Here is an 18,630-nt window from a genome sequence, read left to right on the forward strand (position 1 = left end):
TTGTATGGATTAACACTTGACCATTCTCAGTTTGTGCACAGAAAAAAAGTTAATGATGTATAATGTGGGATAACTGTTTATTATTATTTGGCAGGACAAACCAAATAATCAAACATAATAGCAACACTAGACATGAAAATATCTCTGTCTCAGTTAACTGAGAATAAATGTAACAACCTCAGCGAATGAATGTTAGCATTATTACTTAGTGGATAAAGCTGTTATACTGCCACCCAGTGGTTAACATATATATGAATTAATTTATTTTTGACATCTGTGATAGGAAAGCCCTTTGTCCACCATTTTATCTGAGTAACTGTTGTACCTGTAGTTTTCATAGGCAGGGTACCTAACTATCATCATGGCAAGTAAATTAGATCAGAGTATTTGTCTCAGGGAATACTTATTTATGGGATGTACTATGCCATATCACTGTGCGCCTGCCAATATTATCCTGCTGATGTGAAAAGCCTGAAGTTGTGCTGCCGAAAGATATTGACACTCAAATGTGGCCAGCTGTCTGGCTCAAAGGAAAAAATGAGCCAATTCTGAAATACTCCCTCTCAGTAACACTTGAGCTTCTGACTTGGTTACCGGATCCTTTATTGGTCATCCAAAACCATAAATGTTCCAGTGAAATTTATGAGAAGCCTAACATCCACATAGAATACAATCCTAGCATATATATGAAGCATATTTTTAACATGTGAAAAAGCTTCTCACAATAAGTTTATTTTTCTCAGGGTATTTCTCCTGTGACCTCCCAATAAAAATCCTTAAATCTTTAACTCAGTGCTAAATTGGATCCTGGACCGGACAAGACATAAATACATGTAAGTTTACTCACATGAGTAGGCTCCTTAAATAATATAATATAATGTGTCATGCATATCAAACTTCCCCTATTGGTGTCCAGTCCATAGATCAATTATTGGGCCAGTCAAATTTACATGCAATTAGTCAGTTTTTGGCTGCTACTTTATTGTATGTACATTTGGACCGGACTACCAACTCCACTTTCAACCTAGCTAATTTGATCTACGGTGATCAGAATGTATATAAAGAATTCCTTGCAGTGACTAGCAACTTACTGTCTGGCACAAGGCAATGTAGAATTTTAAATTTCAACTTGTGCTTAATGTAAATACACCTTTACCTCAATATAACGCTGTTCCCGGGAGCCAAAAAATCTTACCGTGTTATAGGTGAAACCGTGTTATATCAAACTTGCTTTGATCCACCAGAGTGCGCAGCCCCCCTACCCCCCAGAGTACAGCTTTACTGTATTATATCAGGTCAAGTTATATCAGGGTAGAGGTGTACATCTCTGTGGAGTTACTATCTTCCTTCTTAAAAGAGAGAGAGTTAAAAACATGACAGAATGTTAACATACAGTCTCTGTTATGCCAGTTATAGCCTTTGCAAGAAGAGTGTAAATCAGATAAGAATCCATTATTTAGCTATCTATCAATATACTCTATCACGCAGAAACTTCACTTAGTTGCCCTGGCATTATTTTGTTGGTGAGGCCAACATAAGAGTACCATATCCCAGAAAACTAACATGTCACCATCACTAAGCAGTGGATTACATAATTATTTTAGTATGATCCTTCTGGGAAATTCCTGTAATAGTTCAGGAGGCCAGGGAGTGACTCTGAATTTAGTTGGAATTGAGGCAATTCTGTTTTACCTGTAAATTTGTCTTTTTCTCAATTCTTTACAACAAACTTTAACCATAAAACGTACATATCACCATTAATTGGGCATGTAAACAAAACAGAGTTGGAGGCTCATGTATGAGTTTTTGTGAGGCTAAAGGCACGAAGCAGGATCGATTGCTCCTCTTCTTGAGTGACAGTACCATCAGGGGTCCCAAGTGGCCCAGGTCAGACATCTGGGACATGGTGTTCATTGCTAAAACTATACAAATGCATAGGAAACTGCAGGCAAAATAATATTCTCAGATTAAGACTCAATCAGTTGCTCAGCTGGAGAGCATCCAATCATATGACTCACCAATACATATAAAGTTTTTAATTAAAAACAATACAGCTTTATTAGTCTCAGCTCTGTTAACTAATCAGTGAGTAATAATGTCATGTCTGGAGTCTATCTTCCAAAACGTCATGATAACCACACTACCCTTAAAATGTATCCCTGGTTCTGCATCTATTTCTGAAGGAAAGATACAAACAATGCCATGCTCAGCTTTGTTTTGATTCATTTATTTAAATGACTTCCAGTACAAGGTAATTTGACAATTATAGCACTAAAAAAAATGGAAAAAACATGTAAAAGCTGTTACCAAAGCCTGATATCTAATTCCACAAGAGGCTATTATGCTAGTAAGGGCAGGTCTACACTAGAAGCACTACATCTGCCTAGCTGCACCGAGTGCAGGGTGACCAGACAGCAAATGTGAAAAATCGGGACAGGGGATGGGGAGGTAATAGGAGCCTATATAAGAAAAAGACCCCAAAATCGGAACTGTCCCTATGAAATCGGGACATCTGGTCACCTTACTGGAGTGTCTGATGAAGATGCTGTATGCCAACGGGAGCGCACTCTCCTGTCAGCATAATTACTGCACCTCCGCGAGCTATGTCAGTGGGAGAGCGTCTCCTGCCAACATAATGCCAGTGTGAACAGCGCTTAGGTTGCTGTAACTTGCGTTGCTCAGGGGGGTCTTTTTCACACCCCTGAACAATGTAAGTTACAGCGATTTAAGTGGTAGTGTAGACCTGGCCTACACTGTGTGTGTGTATATATATATACAGCTCTACCTCGATATAACTCGACCCGATATAACACGAATTCGGATACAACGCGATAAAGCAGTGCTCCGGGGGGGGCGGGGGCCGGGGCTGCGCACTCTCATGGATCAAAGCAAGTTTGATATAACGCGGTTTCACCTATAATGCAGTAAGATTTTTTTGGCTCCCGAGGACAGCGTTATATCGAGGTAGAGGTAGATTATATATACATACCACACACACACACACACACTCTCTCTGAAATGGGGCAATTACTTCAAAATTCTATTAGTGTATAATTGTTTATATATATGCTACCTGAAGAGGGAGTTTCTTTAAGAATCTAGCATACTTTGATAGACCGTCTTTGAAGATATTGCCAGCACAAGTTTCCAGTTATTTTCACCAGGAAGGATGGTTTATTGTTCAGACTCTGGTGTGGGCTCAATTCCTGACAGCCTTACAGATTTCCAGTGAAAGTCACTTAGTCTCTATGTGGCTCAGTTAAAATGGGCATAATGCAACTTTCTCACAAACTGTGTTGGTCTGATTTTTAAATGACACGTTTGCAAGTGTTCGCAGGTCCAGGGTCTCAGGCTGTGAACTCTTTGGTGACAGGGATTGTCTTATAGTATGTGTTTGCACAGCACTTGGCACAATGGGCCCCCACAATCGCAGCTGGGGCCTCTAGATATTATTATAATAATAAAAGTAATTTTCCTGCATATGTCCAAACATTTCCACATTGTGTGTCACTCTGATTATTTGGGGACTCTAGGTACAACTTATTAATTCTGTTTGATGTTATGAAATTATGAAATTGTTGTATCAGGAAATGCCTCTATAAGGATGTAGATTCCACCTGACCAGGGAGTTGTGAACCTTAATGATTGTTCTCTGACCAAAGGGTCTGCTAAGGAGATTGCCCAAGTAGGGAAATCAGTTCAACCAAGTTTCTCTGCAGGAAGGGGAATCAGAAAATACCCAGCAGGAGAACAAAGAAACCAGATGTTGGTAGTGGCCATAAAAATTTGAGGGAAGACTCACAGATCAAGACACAGGAAGCTTTGGGCAGAAGAAAGGAAGAGAAGTGCATGCGTTCTTAGTAGGGGGTCCAGGGCTAGCCAAGTTCAAAGAAACCTAACTAACTTAGAAGTACTCAGTGATTCTAAAAAGAAACCATGAGCTGCAGAAGAAGGATCCTGGACAGCCCAGAGGAAGCCCAAGTCCAAAGAACTCTCCAGAATGGTTAGGAAACGGAGGTGTGCTTATTCTGTTGTCTGTGTATCTTTTGTGTTGCTAAGTAAAGAGTAATTGTGTTTTAGAATGCTGTGCAAAGTTAGTCTGTGTGTCTGTTGGCTTTCCACTGTCACAGGGGTAAGGTCTGGACTCTGTTCAGGAGACTTAAAGAGCACACAGGGCCCATCTCACTGGATCCCTGGGACATGCCCAACCAGATTTGGGAGCTCTACTAGGGCTGTTTGTGTGGAACTGTCATATAATATGTTTTCAGTTATTTTTGCTAAGATGCCTAGAAACTTATGGAAAGAGGTACCTATACGATTAAAATGCATTATTATTTTAAGTTTATAACATCATATAGTGCCTGGCATCTCAAGATTAATAACCTGATACTGAACTATCTGAGTTTTTGGGGGGTTGCCATGTCCCTAAAACTCTTCTGATTGTTCTGATGTTTATGCTGGTTCATCTTCTGCAGCATTCACAGAGGGCCCCTCTGCATTATGTGACTCTGAAATTATTGCAAAAATATAAGACATATTAAAAATAATTAATTGGTAAGATAATTCCTGGCTGATACTTTGCTAGTCATTGAATTAAACAGATATGGGTCAACTGAGGCTCTCACTCACTAATCTGCACCCCCGTGTCATTTTAGTGACTTACAACTGTTATTCTAAAATCGTCACAGGTACTCTTTCCACTTCCATATTAACGTGCTTCAGTTTGTATATGTAGTTCTACACAGTGCACTTCTCAATTCCACAAGGCCCTGTTTTTACAGAATGTCCTGCACAACCTACACAAACATGTCACTGTGGCACTGGTTTCCTGCTTATTAAATGCAATGGCCCACCTATTGTGGGTCAATTAGTCACTTTCAGACCTCCTCACGGTTGGTCGTGCTTCAAGGAACTGCCTTTCTGTTCTGTGTTTGTACAATGCCTAGTACAATGGGGTTTTGGTCCATAACTGGGACTTCTAGACATTAGAGTAATACAAATAAATAAATAAATAAAATAATAATAATAATAATAATAATAAATGCTACTCTGGCTCTAGCTACTTCCAAAATCATGAGTTACAATGACACAAGGTTACATCCCTGACTCACCTGAATCTGTGTAATGAATTCCTTCAATTGGTGAGACTAAGTATTTAAGAAGCCAAGAGTTAGCAGGGGTTCTTCTTAAGACATTTCCCATGTGACAGAAGGGGAATATGTGCTGTGACAAAGTTCCTCCTCTACCTTGGTGGGTCCTGCGCTTATTGGGAGATTTGCTCACCTCAGTGATCTTCCCCACAGTCTGGGTCAACTCCTGTGTCTGATCAGGAGTGGGGAGGTTTGGGAGGAACCCGTGTCCACCCTCTACTCCGGGTTCCAGCCCAGGGCCCTGTGGATTGCAGCTGTCTATAGTGCCTCCTGTAACAGCTGCATGACAGCTACACCTCCCTGGGCTACTTCCCCATGGCCTCCTCCAAACACCTTCTTTATCCTCACCACAGGACCTTCCTCCTGGTGTCTGATAACACTTGTATTCCTTAGTCCTCCAGCAGCACACCCTCACTCTCAGCTCCTTGTGCCTCTTGCTCCCAGCCCCTCACACGCACTTCCTCTCCTCTGGCTCCCCCCTCGCCTGACTGGAGTGAGCTCCTTTTTAAACCCAGGTGCCCTGATTAGCCTGCCTTGATTGGCTGCAGGTGTTCTAATCAGCCTGTCTGTCTTAATTGGTTCTAGCAGGTTCCTGATTACTCTAGTGCAGCCCCTGCTCTGGTCACTCAGGGAACAGAAAACTACTCATCCCGTGACCAGTATATTTGCCCTCTACCACACTCCTGTACCCCACTGGCCTGGGTCTGTCACAGTGCCAAAATACAATTTAGATTTTCCTGCTTGTCAATTGAGAAAGTACAGGATTCCCAATTTGAACCCCTCAGATAAAACAGAAATATTAGTTCATTGGTCTATGCTATGTACCTTTTGGCTTGTCCAAGGATTCAGTCTCGGTCAATAAAGGATTTGTTTTTTCACTGTCTTCTTTCACTATGCCATCTCTGTGGGATGCAGACGCTTCTGATGAATTTAAAATGGCCTGCTAAAATAGAAATTTAATATAAATAAATAAATAAATAAAATGTAAAAATAAAATACGAATAAATATAAAGTTTCGTGATTGGTTATATACAGTGCAGAGTATAATAAATACAAACTATCTGAACAGAAATACCTTGTTTATAGGCAACGATGGGAACAGTAATTACAAAATTTTCTGTTAAATAGGGGTTGGAGGACATATGGTCTGCATATATTAGACAAAATGTAGTTGAAGAACTGGAAGTTAATTAAATATTAAACATTTCAAGCTGTTATATGGTACTTGAGTCTAATAAAAAAATCTTGCAACTATCCCACAGTTTTAAACCACTGCTTGTACATTAGGGCAGTAGTTCTCAACCAGGGGGCCGTGGCCCCCTAGGGGGCCGCGAGCAGGTTTTAGGTGGGCTGCCAAGCAGGGCCAACATTAGTCTCACTGGGGCCCAGGGCAGAAAGCCAAAGCCCTGCCATACAGGGCTGAAGCCCAGGGCTCCGCCACCTGAGGCTGAAGCCAAAGCCTGAGCAACTTAGCTTTGCGGGCCCCTATGTGGTGTAAGGGCCCGGGGCAATTGACCTACTTGTTACCACCTAATGCTGGCCCTGGCTTTTATATGCAGAAAAACAGTTGTGGCAGTGGTGGGCTGTGGCATTTTTATAGCATGTTAGGGGAGACTCAGAGAAAAAAGGTTGAGAACCCCTGCATTAGGGGAAGATGGGAGGATCCATGCTCCAGATGGCACCTGAAGATAAATTCCCCATGTCCTCTGGTGTAGCTCACAATGCATCAGCAGCTCCAGCACACTTTCAAACAGTGATTAACTCATGATTTTTGGCCCTTTGGGGATGGCAAGCCCCATCCAGGGGTTGAAGTGGGGCTTCCTCCCATCCTCACTGGAAGCTCTGGACTGGGCACTAGAAAAAATTAATGGCAAACCTGCACCTCCAGCATACACCAGTATTGTATTGTGGCAGGTCTTTTCCTTCTTTTACTCTACCTCTTCCTGGGTCATTTGATGTCTTGTCTCTTCAGGGTCTGAGAAACTTACTCCTCCTCAGGATTGCTGTATCTTCATGAACATTTTCCACAGACCCTCCTGGGCTCAGTGCCTACCCAGTTCTATAAGTTGTCAGCCCCACACAAGGCCTGGTCTTTCCAGAGAACTTTCCCCAGCAAGTACATGCTCCCCTCCTTTCTCCAGTCACTTTAAGGAAAGGTTGCCTTTTAAAGGGCCTGCTTTTTCTCCCACCATGCACTGCAGTTCTGCCCACAATTACCAAGTATCTGTGAGAACTACATCTCCCAGAATCCTTAGATTGGAAGGCCAAGCTCTGTTAGTAGGCAGCCCAGCAGTGCCTGCTATTAAAGGGGCCAGCAATCTCAGTTACAGTAGGCAACGAAATTATGATAAATTTGTCAGTCTCAGAAAAGACTAGACAATCAGACCTGCATACTTCTCAAAATGTCAAGTACAATTAAAGTCAAAGGGATAATCCCCAACCAATTAAAAATGTTGGCATTCATAATTTTATTCATCACTCACAGGCCAATTTAGTGAGTTTTTATCTTTACCATATTATTAATTATTATTATTTGTATTATAGTAGCACCCAAGAGCTACTGGGCACTGTACAAATGCAAATACAAAATTAAAGGATGGTTCCTTGCCCAAATTGCTTACTATCTTAACCATTCTAATCTAAATATTTAAAGCATTATGTAGGCATATTTTTCTGGTTTTATCCGGTTTATTTTTTTTTTTAATGTGTTTACCTGACCAGAAGCATGTCCCTCATCTGCTGGTGACTGTATTTCCATTGTCTTTCCTTCCTTCTCTCCTGAGACCTTTCTATTACATTTCTCTCGATCAGCTGTAAGTAAAACTACAACTATAAATACTGCCTGATGAAACTTAGAACTAAACAGAAACACAACTCCCTCTCCTCCTTAAAAGAAAAGTACATTCTTATGTAAGTCATTTGTAAGTCTGGGAAATATGAGTTGCAACAATTTTTCAGAACCATGCTAAGGCCTTTTTGATGGACAGTGGGTTCTTGAGCACAGTTTTGTCTTAACATGATTTAACATACCTGATAATTCCTAAAGGACTAGTGTGGATACACTAAACTGATTTTGAAAGTGATTAGACTAACATACACTTTCAAACTGCATTTAAAATTGGATTAAACTAATGCCAGTGTAGGAAAGGCTAAAAACACTAATCAAACTTCCTGCTGAATTAAACCTTAAAGTCATTACAGTCTTCAGCAGATCTCAGAAAAAGTATTAAAAAGCCAGAAAACTCACCTTGGAGTGCTAACAACTTTTCACCACAATGTTTTTTGATGCTGCTTTTTACCTGAAAGGATTCAGTGCTTGGATTATTTTCTTCTTCTGAATGTGGGATTCCATGTGGGGGAAAATTTAAAGTATTAGTATGTTTAGGCAATATGCACTCAGAAGACAGTTTAGTGTCAGTCTCCAAAGCCATGGAGTCCATCCACCTCAAGAGTTCAATACTTTTACTCCAAATAATTCCTTACATTGGTACCGTTTTTACAAACATATGGAAATACAATAAAATAATACAAATGTGTATCAAGATAGCACTGAAAAACATAGCAGTTCTACAAAATGCTGCAGAAACAGTTGCACAATTTTTGCAAATCAGTCATTTCTCTTGATGTATATGAGCAGTTCTCATTAATATTATGCATAACCTACTAATGTTAACAGGAGTTGCATATTTATTAAAGGAATAAATTACTTCATCATTCTACATGACTTGGTGTTTCTACATTAACTTGACTATTTTATGTATCATTGCTTTCATGATTAAGCAAATGTATGTCAATAAATCACAGTAAGTAAAAGTCAGACTATAACAAATAAGACAGAAGTTAATGTGCATCTGAAATGAGGAAGAGCAGCAGTTCAAGTTGTTTACTTTGTGAACTCACATGCCTACAGAAAGATTAAACTGTTCTGATTCTCGGGGTCCTCTTTACTTTTTTTGAACATATAAATTAGCACCAACTTTCTAGTTTCCATATACTGAATTCTGCTTTTAAGAGAAAGGATGGCAGCAGATCATTGATGTATAGTGTATATTCCTCTCTTCTCAGGGGAGAGTTCATTGGCGGGGCAACAGGATGGTATACAATTTGGGAAAGAAACAGTAGGATACAAAAATAGGAAGTTTCCTAAATAACTTTGATAGGGCTCATGTACTGATGCTAGATAAAAGGACTGTCCCTCTCTCACAAAAAGAGAATAAAAGGCTGAATTGAAAAGGCAACTCTGCTGTGAACATTTATGCACAGGACTAACTTTACATATGTGACAAGTCTCTTTAAACTCAATGGATCTTCGCATATGTAAAGTTATGTATTTGCCGATCAGGGCCTAAAGCAGTATTTTCATGCAATTAATATTAGCTCATATTTTATATAGTTGCCTACCTGTTGGCTCTTTAGTTGCACCTTCTGGTTGCTTCTAGGAGGAAAAAAAAGAATAAATGAATGGAAAATATTAAAAGTGGCACTATTTAGTAGCTTGTTGTGCTGAAGGGATTTTTTAAAATAATCTTCTAGATTAATTTCATAGTGGGGCATAATAGTAACTATCACCCTTGACATGAGTTGTGACTGTCAAATCATTTTATTTCAAACTCTAACCAGGTTAGACAGCTGTGTACATTAATTCTTGTGCTGAAATGACTCTACAGAATAATTTATAGTTATTAAAAAAGATCTTAGTTCAATGAGCTGTATTATCTTCAGAAAAAAGAAGTCTTCATTCTACATTAATAATTATACTGTAGGAATATCCATATATAGGAAGTGACTGCAGAATCAGGCCCTCTGGCCCCAGTCAAGGAACGATTTGTGAACTGAGTTAAATCTCTGCAAGATTGAGACTTGTGACTCCAAATAACAGTCCTAATTCACTCTATCAAATATTAATGAAACACTGTTAATGGAACATCATAGCTGATACATATTTAACAAGCACCAAGGTCAGAAAATTCAGTTACGTTTCCCACAGCAGCTGCAATTGAGCCCCAGCTGCATATACAGGACCAAACCCTGCCCCCTTCCAAAGCAGAAAACTCTAAAATACAGCAAAACTTCCATGGTTTTATCATGCAAGGTGGCTGGCCATAGAGAGGGTGTGCAGGGGAAAATCACATTCTGTATCATGGAAGTTCCAGATTTTTGTGCCTGGGTAATTTCAGTTATAATGCTTTTGTCTGAATTTAATGTCTTTGGCTAGCTAAAAATCATTACACCATGAAATGGAAGTCATAGCACCTGGTCCTGTAACCACTGAAGTCAATGGTAAAACTACCACTAATCTCAATATTGCAGGATCGGGTCCTTAATGCACTATGATTACATATGCAAATAAATGCACTGGAGCCTTTGATTAAATATTAAAATAAAGAAGTGGCTATTCACCCACGAAAGCTTATGCTCCAATACGTCTGTTAGACTATAAGGTGCCACAGGACTCTTTGTTGCTTTTCACATATGTTCAGGCAGCCCTTGTTTGAATTTTCCCATCTTGTAAGAAGAGAGATTTGCCAGGCATTCTGCTAGGTATCACCACTGGAAATTTCCAATGTCATGTATTCTATAGGTAGGGTCCTTCATTTGCAGTTTTAATTTAATTTAATTTAATTGTTATTTAATTAATTCCCAGGAATGTATCAGTGTTTGTTACCACAAAAACAGGTGAAAATCAGTAAAAAAACTATTAATAATTTTTCTGGGTAAATATCAGGGTTTATTTTGATGGACGGAAAAACAAGGGAAAAAAGCATTCAGTAGATTAATGCTTTGAATTCCGTTCATCAATGTGATCCGCTGCAGAACTAAAACAGAACTCAAAACACAATGCCACCTCTGAGTTTAAGAAAACAATGTCTCTGTAATCCCCAAATAAAACTTTTCACTTGAATAAACAATTTACAGTTATAGACGTAGAACTATTAGTCTATAAATATTTACATTTAATAATTGGGCCACATCATTTGCAGCGCATACACTCAACTTCATTCCTTTCTCCTGTTTTTTTTTTTAAACTTTCAAATACTTCCTTGTGTTGTGAAATGTATTCCGATACAGATTTTCGTTTTCTTCCCATTTTCGTGTGTCAAATCTTTAAACAATTATCTGCTAATAGCTTGAAAAGTGTGTGTGGTGGGCGTGAGATTCATCAGTACGTTCAGATGCACACACACTTAAGAGCTTGCATGTGCACCTGTTTGTTTATTGTGTGTATCTTCTAGACTAATACATAACCTTACTTCAACAGGCAGCTTGGCATATACACACAGACTAATGTATTATCGTAATACATATATCTCATGCAATGTATTGTATTTTCCTAATAAAACAATTTATTTTTATATAGATATTTGAATGATACAAAAGTAGGGTGAAAATCAGAAAAAAATGAATAATACTTTTTGTAAAACCCAGAATTTTTTTGGCAAAAATCAGTTTAAACAGAAAATGAAGGGGTTTATCTATAGGGCACAATATTCTCTGGGGCACAGAGCTCATGCAAATTGCCATGACACACTCCATCAAGAAGGCTGATAAATGCCTCTCTTAATGCCACTGTAAAAGTTGGAGGAGATTTCTAAAGGAAATGAGTCAAAAGATGGATTACCAAGAGGGGAGGGGGTCAGGGAACCAATGGTTGACTGGGACTACGTCTACGCTATGAGCTAGGGGTGTGATTCCCCTGCTTGTATACACATCCTAGCACTTGCTCTCAGTGAGCAAGTTCAAATTTAAATAGCTGTGTAGTCATAGCTGCACAGGTAACAGCAGCAGAGGCACAGCTGAGCCGTGCCGAATACTTATCCACTAGTTTCAGGCGAGCCTGCAAACACAAGAGGACAATAGGATTTGCTCTCGGGGGGAGCGAGAGCTAAGGTGAACCAGGGCTGTCTGGGGCAAGCTAGACCTATCAAGGGCCCCTTGGTTATTTTAAGATCCTTTTCTCTTAAGTGCTTTGTGCTTTAGTTAAATAAACAATGCTCTTTTTTAAGGTCTCTGTAATCAGCAGGTCATAGGTTCCCAAAGGGAAAAACAGCAGATACCAAACCCAAACAGCAGATACCAAACCCAGCAGATACCATGAGTAAACATGTTTGGTAAACAGAGTACTGCAGCCTAGGGCCATTTGAGAGTGGGAAAATCATGTGATTCCACCCGACAAGTTGAGGCGATCCACTCAGAGAAGGGGCAGAGTTGCAGTTAGCCCTGTAACTGTGACACATGGCTTTTTGCTGTAAACTTTCTGCTACCTACTTTTCCATCTCGATTAGGCCAAATGATTTTCTCTATCTTCATTGCTTTAATTAGGTTTTCACAGACACTACAGGGCTCACATGTGGTGATTAATTCAGTGCCACTCAGATTATCCTTAGTCCTGTAAAAGACAAAAACACTGTCATTTTTATAAATTAGCTCTTTGTTGGTTGAAGTTATTTCTCTTAGTGTATCTAAAGCGAGTTCTTCTTCCTTCTCTTCCTCTGCCACAGACCAAAGGAGACTAGTAAGGAACCTCAGCCCCATGGCTAAAATTCAGGATATACTGTGGACTCACTGTCATGGGAAGTGATGGAATGAGGTTGCTAGACTCTATCCAAGGAGGAGTCTGCATGGCCCTCCTTTCAGCTGTGTGCTCCCAGCACTGCAGAGATAATACTCCTGTCCTCACACACCCCCTCCACCCACCACCACCCAGATCCTCCCAGTGTCCTAGCTCAGCAGCCTTCCTCCACCTCTCTAGTAGGGTGAGGTAACATACTCTAGTAGGGTGAGGTACCTTTTTGTAATCATGTCCATCCACCATTCATCCATGGCTCTCACCACACCTCTCTTCTACATCATAGCATCCATCATCATCCTCCCTCCCCCTTTCCCCATGGTCTCCGTTTCCTCTTCCTTCTTACTCTCACATCTCTACAGTTCTCATCAGGTCTATCTACTCCTCTTCCCCTTCTCACCCCTATCTCCTTCCACCCACACAAATTTAGGTTCCACATCTGCATACTCCTCCTCACCTCTGGTGACATTTTCCCCTATTCTGCCCCTTCCTCTACCCTCTCCACCTCCCCCATCCACACTCTCTGCCACCACCTCCTTCCCCTTTCGTGCCACTATTCCTCACACTCCTACCTTAGAATAATTGCATTAGCTTCTGCACAGATGATTGCATGCTGGTCACAACTACCATCATCCTTCTGTGCAAACAGACTATTCGCTGTCCCTTTTGGAAATCCATTGTAGCCAACAGCGACCTATAACAACACCAGGCAAAAATAAACAAAAAGAATACTTTCCCAGGACTCTGATGCATTTAGGCCCAATCCAACTCCCAAAGATTGTCATTGACTTCCATAGGAGTTGCTGTATTGTTGTGCACTTTGATCAGCTCATTGTTATTCTTTGAGCATGTAGGTTTCCATCTCCCAAAATGTTTGGTTTTTGAATCATGAATACTAAATGTATCTGAAGTCCCAGTTAGGGTTATAGTTCCTAACAACAAATCCTGTTTTTAGGACAATTTTTCTTTCAATTTCCATGAAATCTTGTTCATGCAAATTTGAAGTTTGCTTTCCATGAACAGACATCTCAGTAAAACCTGATTAGTCATGAAGCCAAATGAAAAAAAGATTGTGGTCCATGAAGTGAATAATTTAAAAATTTGAGCAAGACTGTATTGTTTGCCCAGCTGAGGTGGAATTATTTATTCATTTTGCAAGTATTTATGCTGTAGAGATTGCATGAGTGTAGCAGGACTGGAATGCAGGGAAGTCAGCTGATTAGTAATAATATGTATCAAATTGAGGGGGCTTTGCACATTCCAAGCACTGTGTAAATATTAAATAATTAATCATCACAACATTCCTGGGAAGTAGGTCAGGAAGTATTTTTATCTGTATTCTTCACATGGAGACACAGACACAGAGGGCCTAATTCTGATCTCACAGTGTTGTGACTCCACCGACTTGGTAATGGACCTCAAAAGTGCATTCCTTAGTCCTAGTCCCATCCTCAGTCAGCTACACCATGTTACATTTCAGCATGTGTAATTGTGTGAAATATTAGTAGTGCTATGGGTATACTAAGACAATAAATTCTAAGGCCTATGGAAGACTGCAGCTGCACATTTCATAAGCCTTATTATATTCTATCTGAATGTTTGAATATTTTTTATACTCTGTTAAAAATAATCAAGTGGAAATATGACCATGTGAGTAATTTGCTCCTTGTGCAAGTTTAATTGTCTTTAAAATCCTTTCAGATTTTGACTTGAATGGGGAGGGGTGGTGTAGGAGAGTTTTTAAGAATCATTATTTATGTCAGTAGAATTAACTTGCTCACTTATATAAATAATACTGAGGAAATCCCACAGAAATGCAATGCATATCGATGGCAGACTTGGTCTTTTAAATATTTCTATGCATCACAATACATTGCACAAAAATCCTACAAGCAAAAGTTTAATGTGACAATCAGCTATAATAGATTAATGTTTGTATCAAAAATGAATACTTGACTATGAGACTGAGGGGTTTTCCTCATCATTTTCAAACTGTATCCAGACTAATATTAATAGTTCTTGGGCTGCATATAATGTACTTACAATGTCTTCTTTCCTGTAGATCAGTGTCCCCACTCCAATATTAGGACTGTCTGGCATGAAAAAAAAATCAAATAGTGAAGCTACCAACAAAGTCTCAGGACTTGATTCACCCTGTTGTGCAAATATATGCAAAGTACACCTCCCTGAGCCAGAAGAGGTTGCTATTACCACTACTGCCCTCCAAAGGGGATTCAACCAAGGAAAGAAAGTGTTAAGTTGCAGTGAGGGCTCCATATCAGCACCAGCAGTGAAGACTATCCAGGGATGTGCTGATTCACCACATTCCAGAGTTGACTCACCTGAAAGACTTCAGCCCACACAGCCCTATGTCCCTGTGCAATCCACCTCTACCCCCCTACATGGTGGTGTCTTCTTGAGTAGAAGTGCCAACGATCTGTTACATTCCTGTAGCACTCCTTGCTGCTCATTCCAACAGTTATTGTATCTCCCTGTATCTCAGAAAAAGCATAAAAAATACTATCTCCACCTGAGCAAGCGAGTCATAATGGTTTCTGCTAAGCCTTCTCACTACAAAAGGTGAACTCATCCACTCAGTGAAGCAAAACCAATACAATATGACTCTGGGTTTTTTTGCCTTTCTCTGCAGCATGGGGCATGGGGTCACTTGCAGGTTTAAGCTAGTGTAACTTGAAGTATTTAAATCATTATTTGAGGACTTCAGTAACTCAGCCAGAGGTTAGGAGTCTATTACAGGAGTGGGTGGATGAGGTTCTGTGGTCTGCAATGTGCAGGAAGTCAGACTAGGTGATCATGATGGTCCCTTCTGGCCTTAAAGTCTATGAGTATGACCAATCACAGCCAGTCAATCCAGCTTGAAATGCAAAAAAAGTAATATTGTCTCAGAATTGTTTTAAAACTGTTATAAAATTACTCCAAATTTGCAAATGTTTAATGGACTCAAAACCAGGAAAATCTGAATAAAAAAATATATGTTGGACCAATATGTCCGACATCTTGTATGAGTGCACAAGAGTGGCAGCAAAAGAGTGGGCAAGGGACCAGCCATAACTGTAGTGTCTGCGCTCAGAGCACAAGGACAACTGTCCAATAGCACCCCCTGAGGTGCTAGAAACCACAAAGGGGTGTGGGTGAAGGTAGGGTCATGTACTTGCTGGTTAGTCAGAGATAAAATATGAGCCATCCTCCTAGAGGTTAGTGGAATGGATGTTCTTCCTTTGCTCACCCTGGACCTCTAGGAAGCACTGTGCTTCTTTGGGGCATAATTCTGCATGGAATTCTTGGTAGTGCAGCATGGCTCTTCATCAAATGCAAGCTGGTCTAGGGTTAAAGGTGCAATCTGGGCCTTTGTTATGGATATTTTTGCCGATCTCTACTACCAGCCTTGAAAGTATTTTTTCAAATGACCTGTATTGATTTTGTACTGACGTATAATTAATTTAACCTGGTCTGCATACCACAGGCTAATTTTCTAACACAGGCGATACCACTATAATATTTCACCTCTAGCGTAACAAGTTAGCTAAATGCATGCACAGCTTCCTTGAAAGTCATTACCATGAATAAGGTCACAGAACTCAGTGTTACAGCTTCACACACATTAAATACATATGTCATAAACAGATAGTTAAGGGTTAATGTCTCTTTTACCTGTAAAGGGTTAAGAAGCTCAGTAAACCTGGCTGACACCTGACCAGAGGACCAATAGGGGAACAAGATACTTTCAAATCTTGGTGGAGGGAGTTCTTTGTTTGTGTTTGGGTTTTTTTTGGTTGTTCGTTCTCGGGACTGAGAGGGACGGAACATCAATCCAGGCTCTCCAAGTCTTTCTGAGTCAGTCTCTCATGTTTCAAATTTGTAAGTAACTAGCCAGTCAAGGCGTGTTAGTCTTATTTTTGTTTTCTCAACTTGTAAATGTTTCTTTTTGCTGGAAGAATTTTTACTTCTGTTTGCTGTAACTTTAAACCTGAGGCTAGAGGGGGTTTCCTCTGGACTATATGAATCTAAGTACCCTGTAAAGCATTTTCCATCCTGATTTTACAGAGATAAATTTTACCTTTTCTTCCTTTAATTAAAAGCTTTCTTTTTTAAGAACCTGATTGATTTTTCTTTGTTTTAAGATCCAAGGGGATTGGGTCTGAACTCATCAGGGATTGGTGAGCGGGGATGGTTAATTTCTCTTTGTTTTAAGATCCAAGTGGTTTGGATCTGTGATCCCCAGGGAAGGTTTTGGGGGGACAGAAAGTGTGCCAGACACTGATTTCTGGCTGGTGGCAGCGTTACCAGATCTAAGCTAGTAATTAAGCTTAGAAGTGTCCATGCAGGTCCCCACATTTGTACTCTAAAGTTCAGAGTGGGGGAGGAACCTTGACATGGTGAGCTGCGGTTTGGGATATTTTTTTTAGGAACCAAAAGCCAGTGAGATTTTTTTTTCTCTCCTTTCTAGCTGCTTGGAAAGCAGCCTGAGGGCAGAGGTGTTAAGTTTTTTTAACTAGGGTCTTTGTTAAGAGAAGGCTTCAAGCTGTGAACAAACCGACAGCAAAAGGAATTTACAAGCTGAATTGTTTTCTTTCTTTCTACCTCTTGGGCATAGCTAGTTAGAAAATCTCTGTTAACCAGGCAATGAGCTGCAGAGGAGTGTGGCCAGCACAAGAAAGCAGAAAAATGAGTACCAAGGAAGCAACTAAACAGGAGCTGGCTAGGCTGGACGCAGAAGAGAAAGCCAAAGAGGCTGACCACAGGAGAGCTATAGAGATGAAAGAAAAAGAGATGGAGATCCAGAGGGAGGCCCACCAGCAGGCCCTGGAATTAGAAAAGGCTAAGCAGAATGGAACAGCCAACCCTAACAAACCTTCTCCAGGTACTGTTTCCCATCCCAGGTGATGATACTGAGGCCTTCTTAGAAAATTTTGAAAGGGCCTGCCTTGGGTACAACATCCCTACAGACCAGTACATGATAGAGCTGAGGCCACAGCTCAGTGGACCCTTAGCAGAGGTGGCGGCTGAAATGCCTAAGGAACACATGAACAATTATGATCTTTTTCAAACCAAGGCCGGAATCAGAATGGGGCTAACCCCTGAGCATGCCCGTCGGCGGTTCAGAGCCCTAAGGTGGAAACCAGATGTGTCATTTACCCGACACGCCTACCACATTGGAAAGAATTGGGATGCCTGGAGCAAATGCAAACTCTCTGGCAGAGCTGTCCTTTCTAATGCAAATGGAGTAGTTCTTAGAGGGTGTTCCTGAGGAAATAGAAAGGTACATCCTAGATGGGAAACCCAAAACTGTAACCGAGGTGGGGGAGATTGGAGCCAGATGGGTGGAAGTGGCAGAAAAGAAAACAACTACTAGCAAGGGGAGCGAATATCAGAGGGGGCAAACCGAAAATAAACCCTATCACCGGGGGCAACCCAAGACCCCACCTACAACCCAAGGAAAGCCCCAGACACCCTATTGCCCCACCTCACCAGTCTCCAGCAACCCACCTCGGCCCAGTGACCAGTCAGCTGGGCAATGTTTTAAATGTAATGAACTGGGACATATAAAGGCCAACTGCCCCAAGAACCCCAACCAAGAACAGTTCATTATACCACCATCACACCCAAGATCCCCAGGCCCTGATGCCTCTCAAATACCCTTGGAGCGAAGGGAAACCTTGAGAGTGGGCAGAAAGAAGGTTATCACATGGAGAGACACCGGGGCACAAGTGTCAGCTATCCATCAATCCTTAGTGAACCCCAAATTCATCAACCCAGAGGCCCAAGTGACAATTCGCCCATTCATGTCAAAATCTTTAAACTTGCCTACAGCTGAATTGCCTGTCCAGTAAAAGGGCTGGTCAGGAATGTGGACTTTTGCCGTCTATGACAATTATCCCATCCCCATGCTAT

General features: G+C 40.7%; 1 protein-coding gene across 2 annotated transcripts in view; it reads right to left on the reverse strand.

Moving 5' to 3' along the window:
• Positions 1–2,890: 2,890 nt before the first annotated feature.
• Positions 2,891–18,630, reverse strand: part of LOC123361909 (cytidine and dCMP deaminase domain-containing protein 1-like) — a 32,339-nt gene continuing 16,599 nt past the window's right edge. The window contains exons 5-12 of one of the 2 annotated variants that reach the window (XM_045002121.1): positions 14,761–14,810; positions 13,290–13,411; positions 12,417–12,537; positions 9,552–9,585; positions 8,398–8,484; positions 7,864–7,961; positions 5,976–6,090; positions 2,891–4,508 (exon numbers count right to left, since the gene is read on the reverse strand). In XM_045002121.1, coding sequence (XP_044858056.1) covers positions 4,453–4,508; positions 5,976–6,090; positions 7,864–7,961; positions 8,398–8,484; positions 9,552–9,585; positions 12,417–12,537; positions 13,290–13,411; positions 14,761–14,810 — 683 coding nt within the window. In that variant the 3' untranslated portion in view covers positions 2,891–4,452. Of the gene's footprint in view, positions 4,509–5,975; positions 6,094–7,863; positions 7,962–8,397; positions 8,485–9,551; positions 9,586–12,416; positions 12,538–13,289; positions 13,412–14,760; positions 14,811–18,630 lie in introns of both variants that reach the window. The other variant, XM_045002120.1, reaches the window with a different exon arrangement.

The sequence above is a fragment of the Mauremys mutica genome, chromosome 1 (assembly GCF_020497125.1).
Source record: "Mauremys mutica isolate MM-2020 ecotype Southern chromosome 1, ASM2049712v1, whole genome shotgun sequence".
Classification (NCBI taxonomy): Eukaryota; Metazoa; Chordata; order Testudines; family Geoemydidae; genus Mauremys; species Mauremys mutica.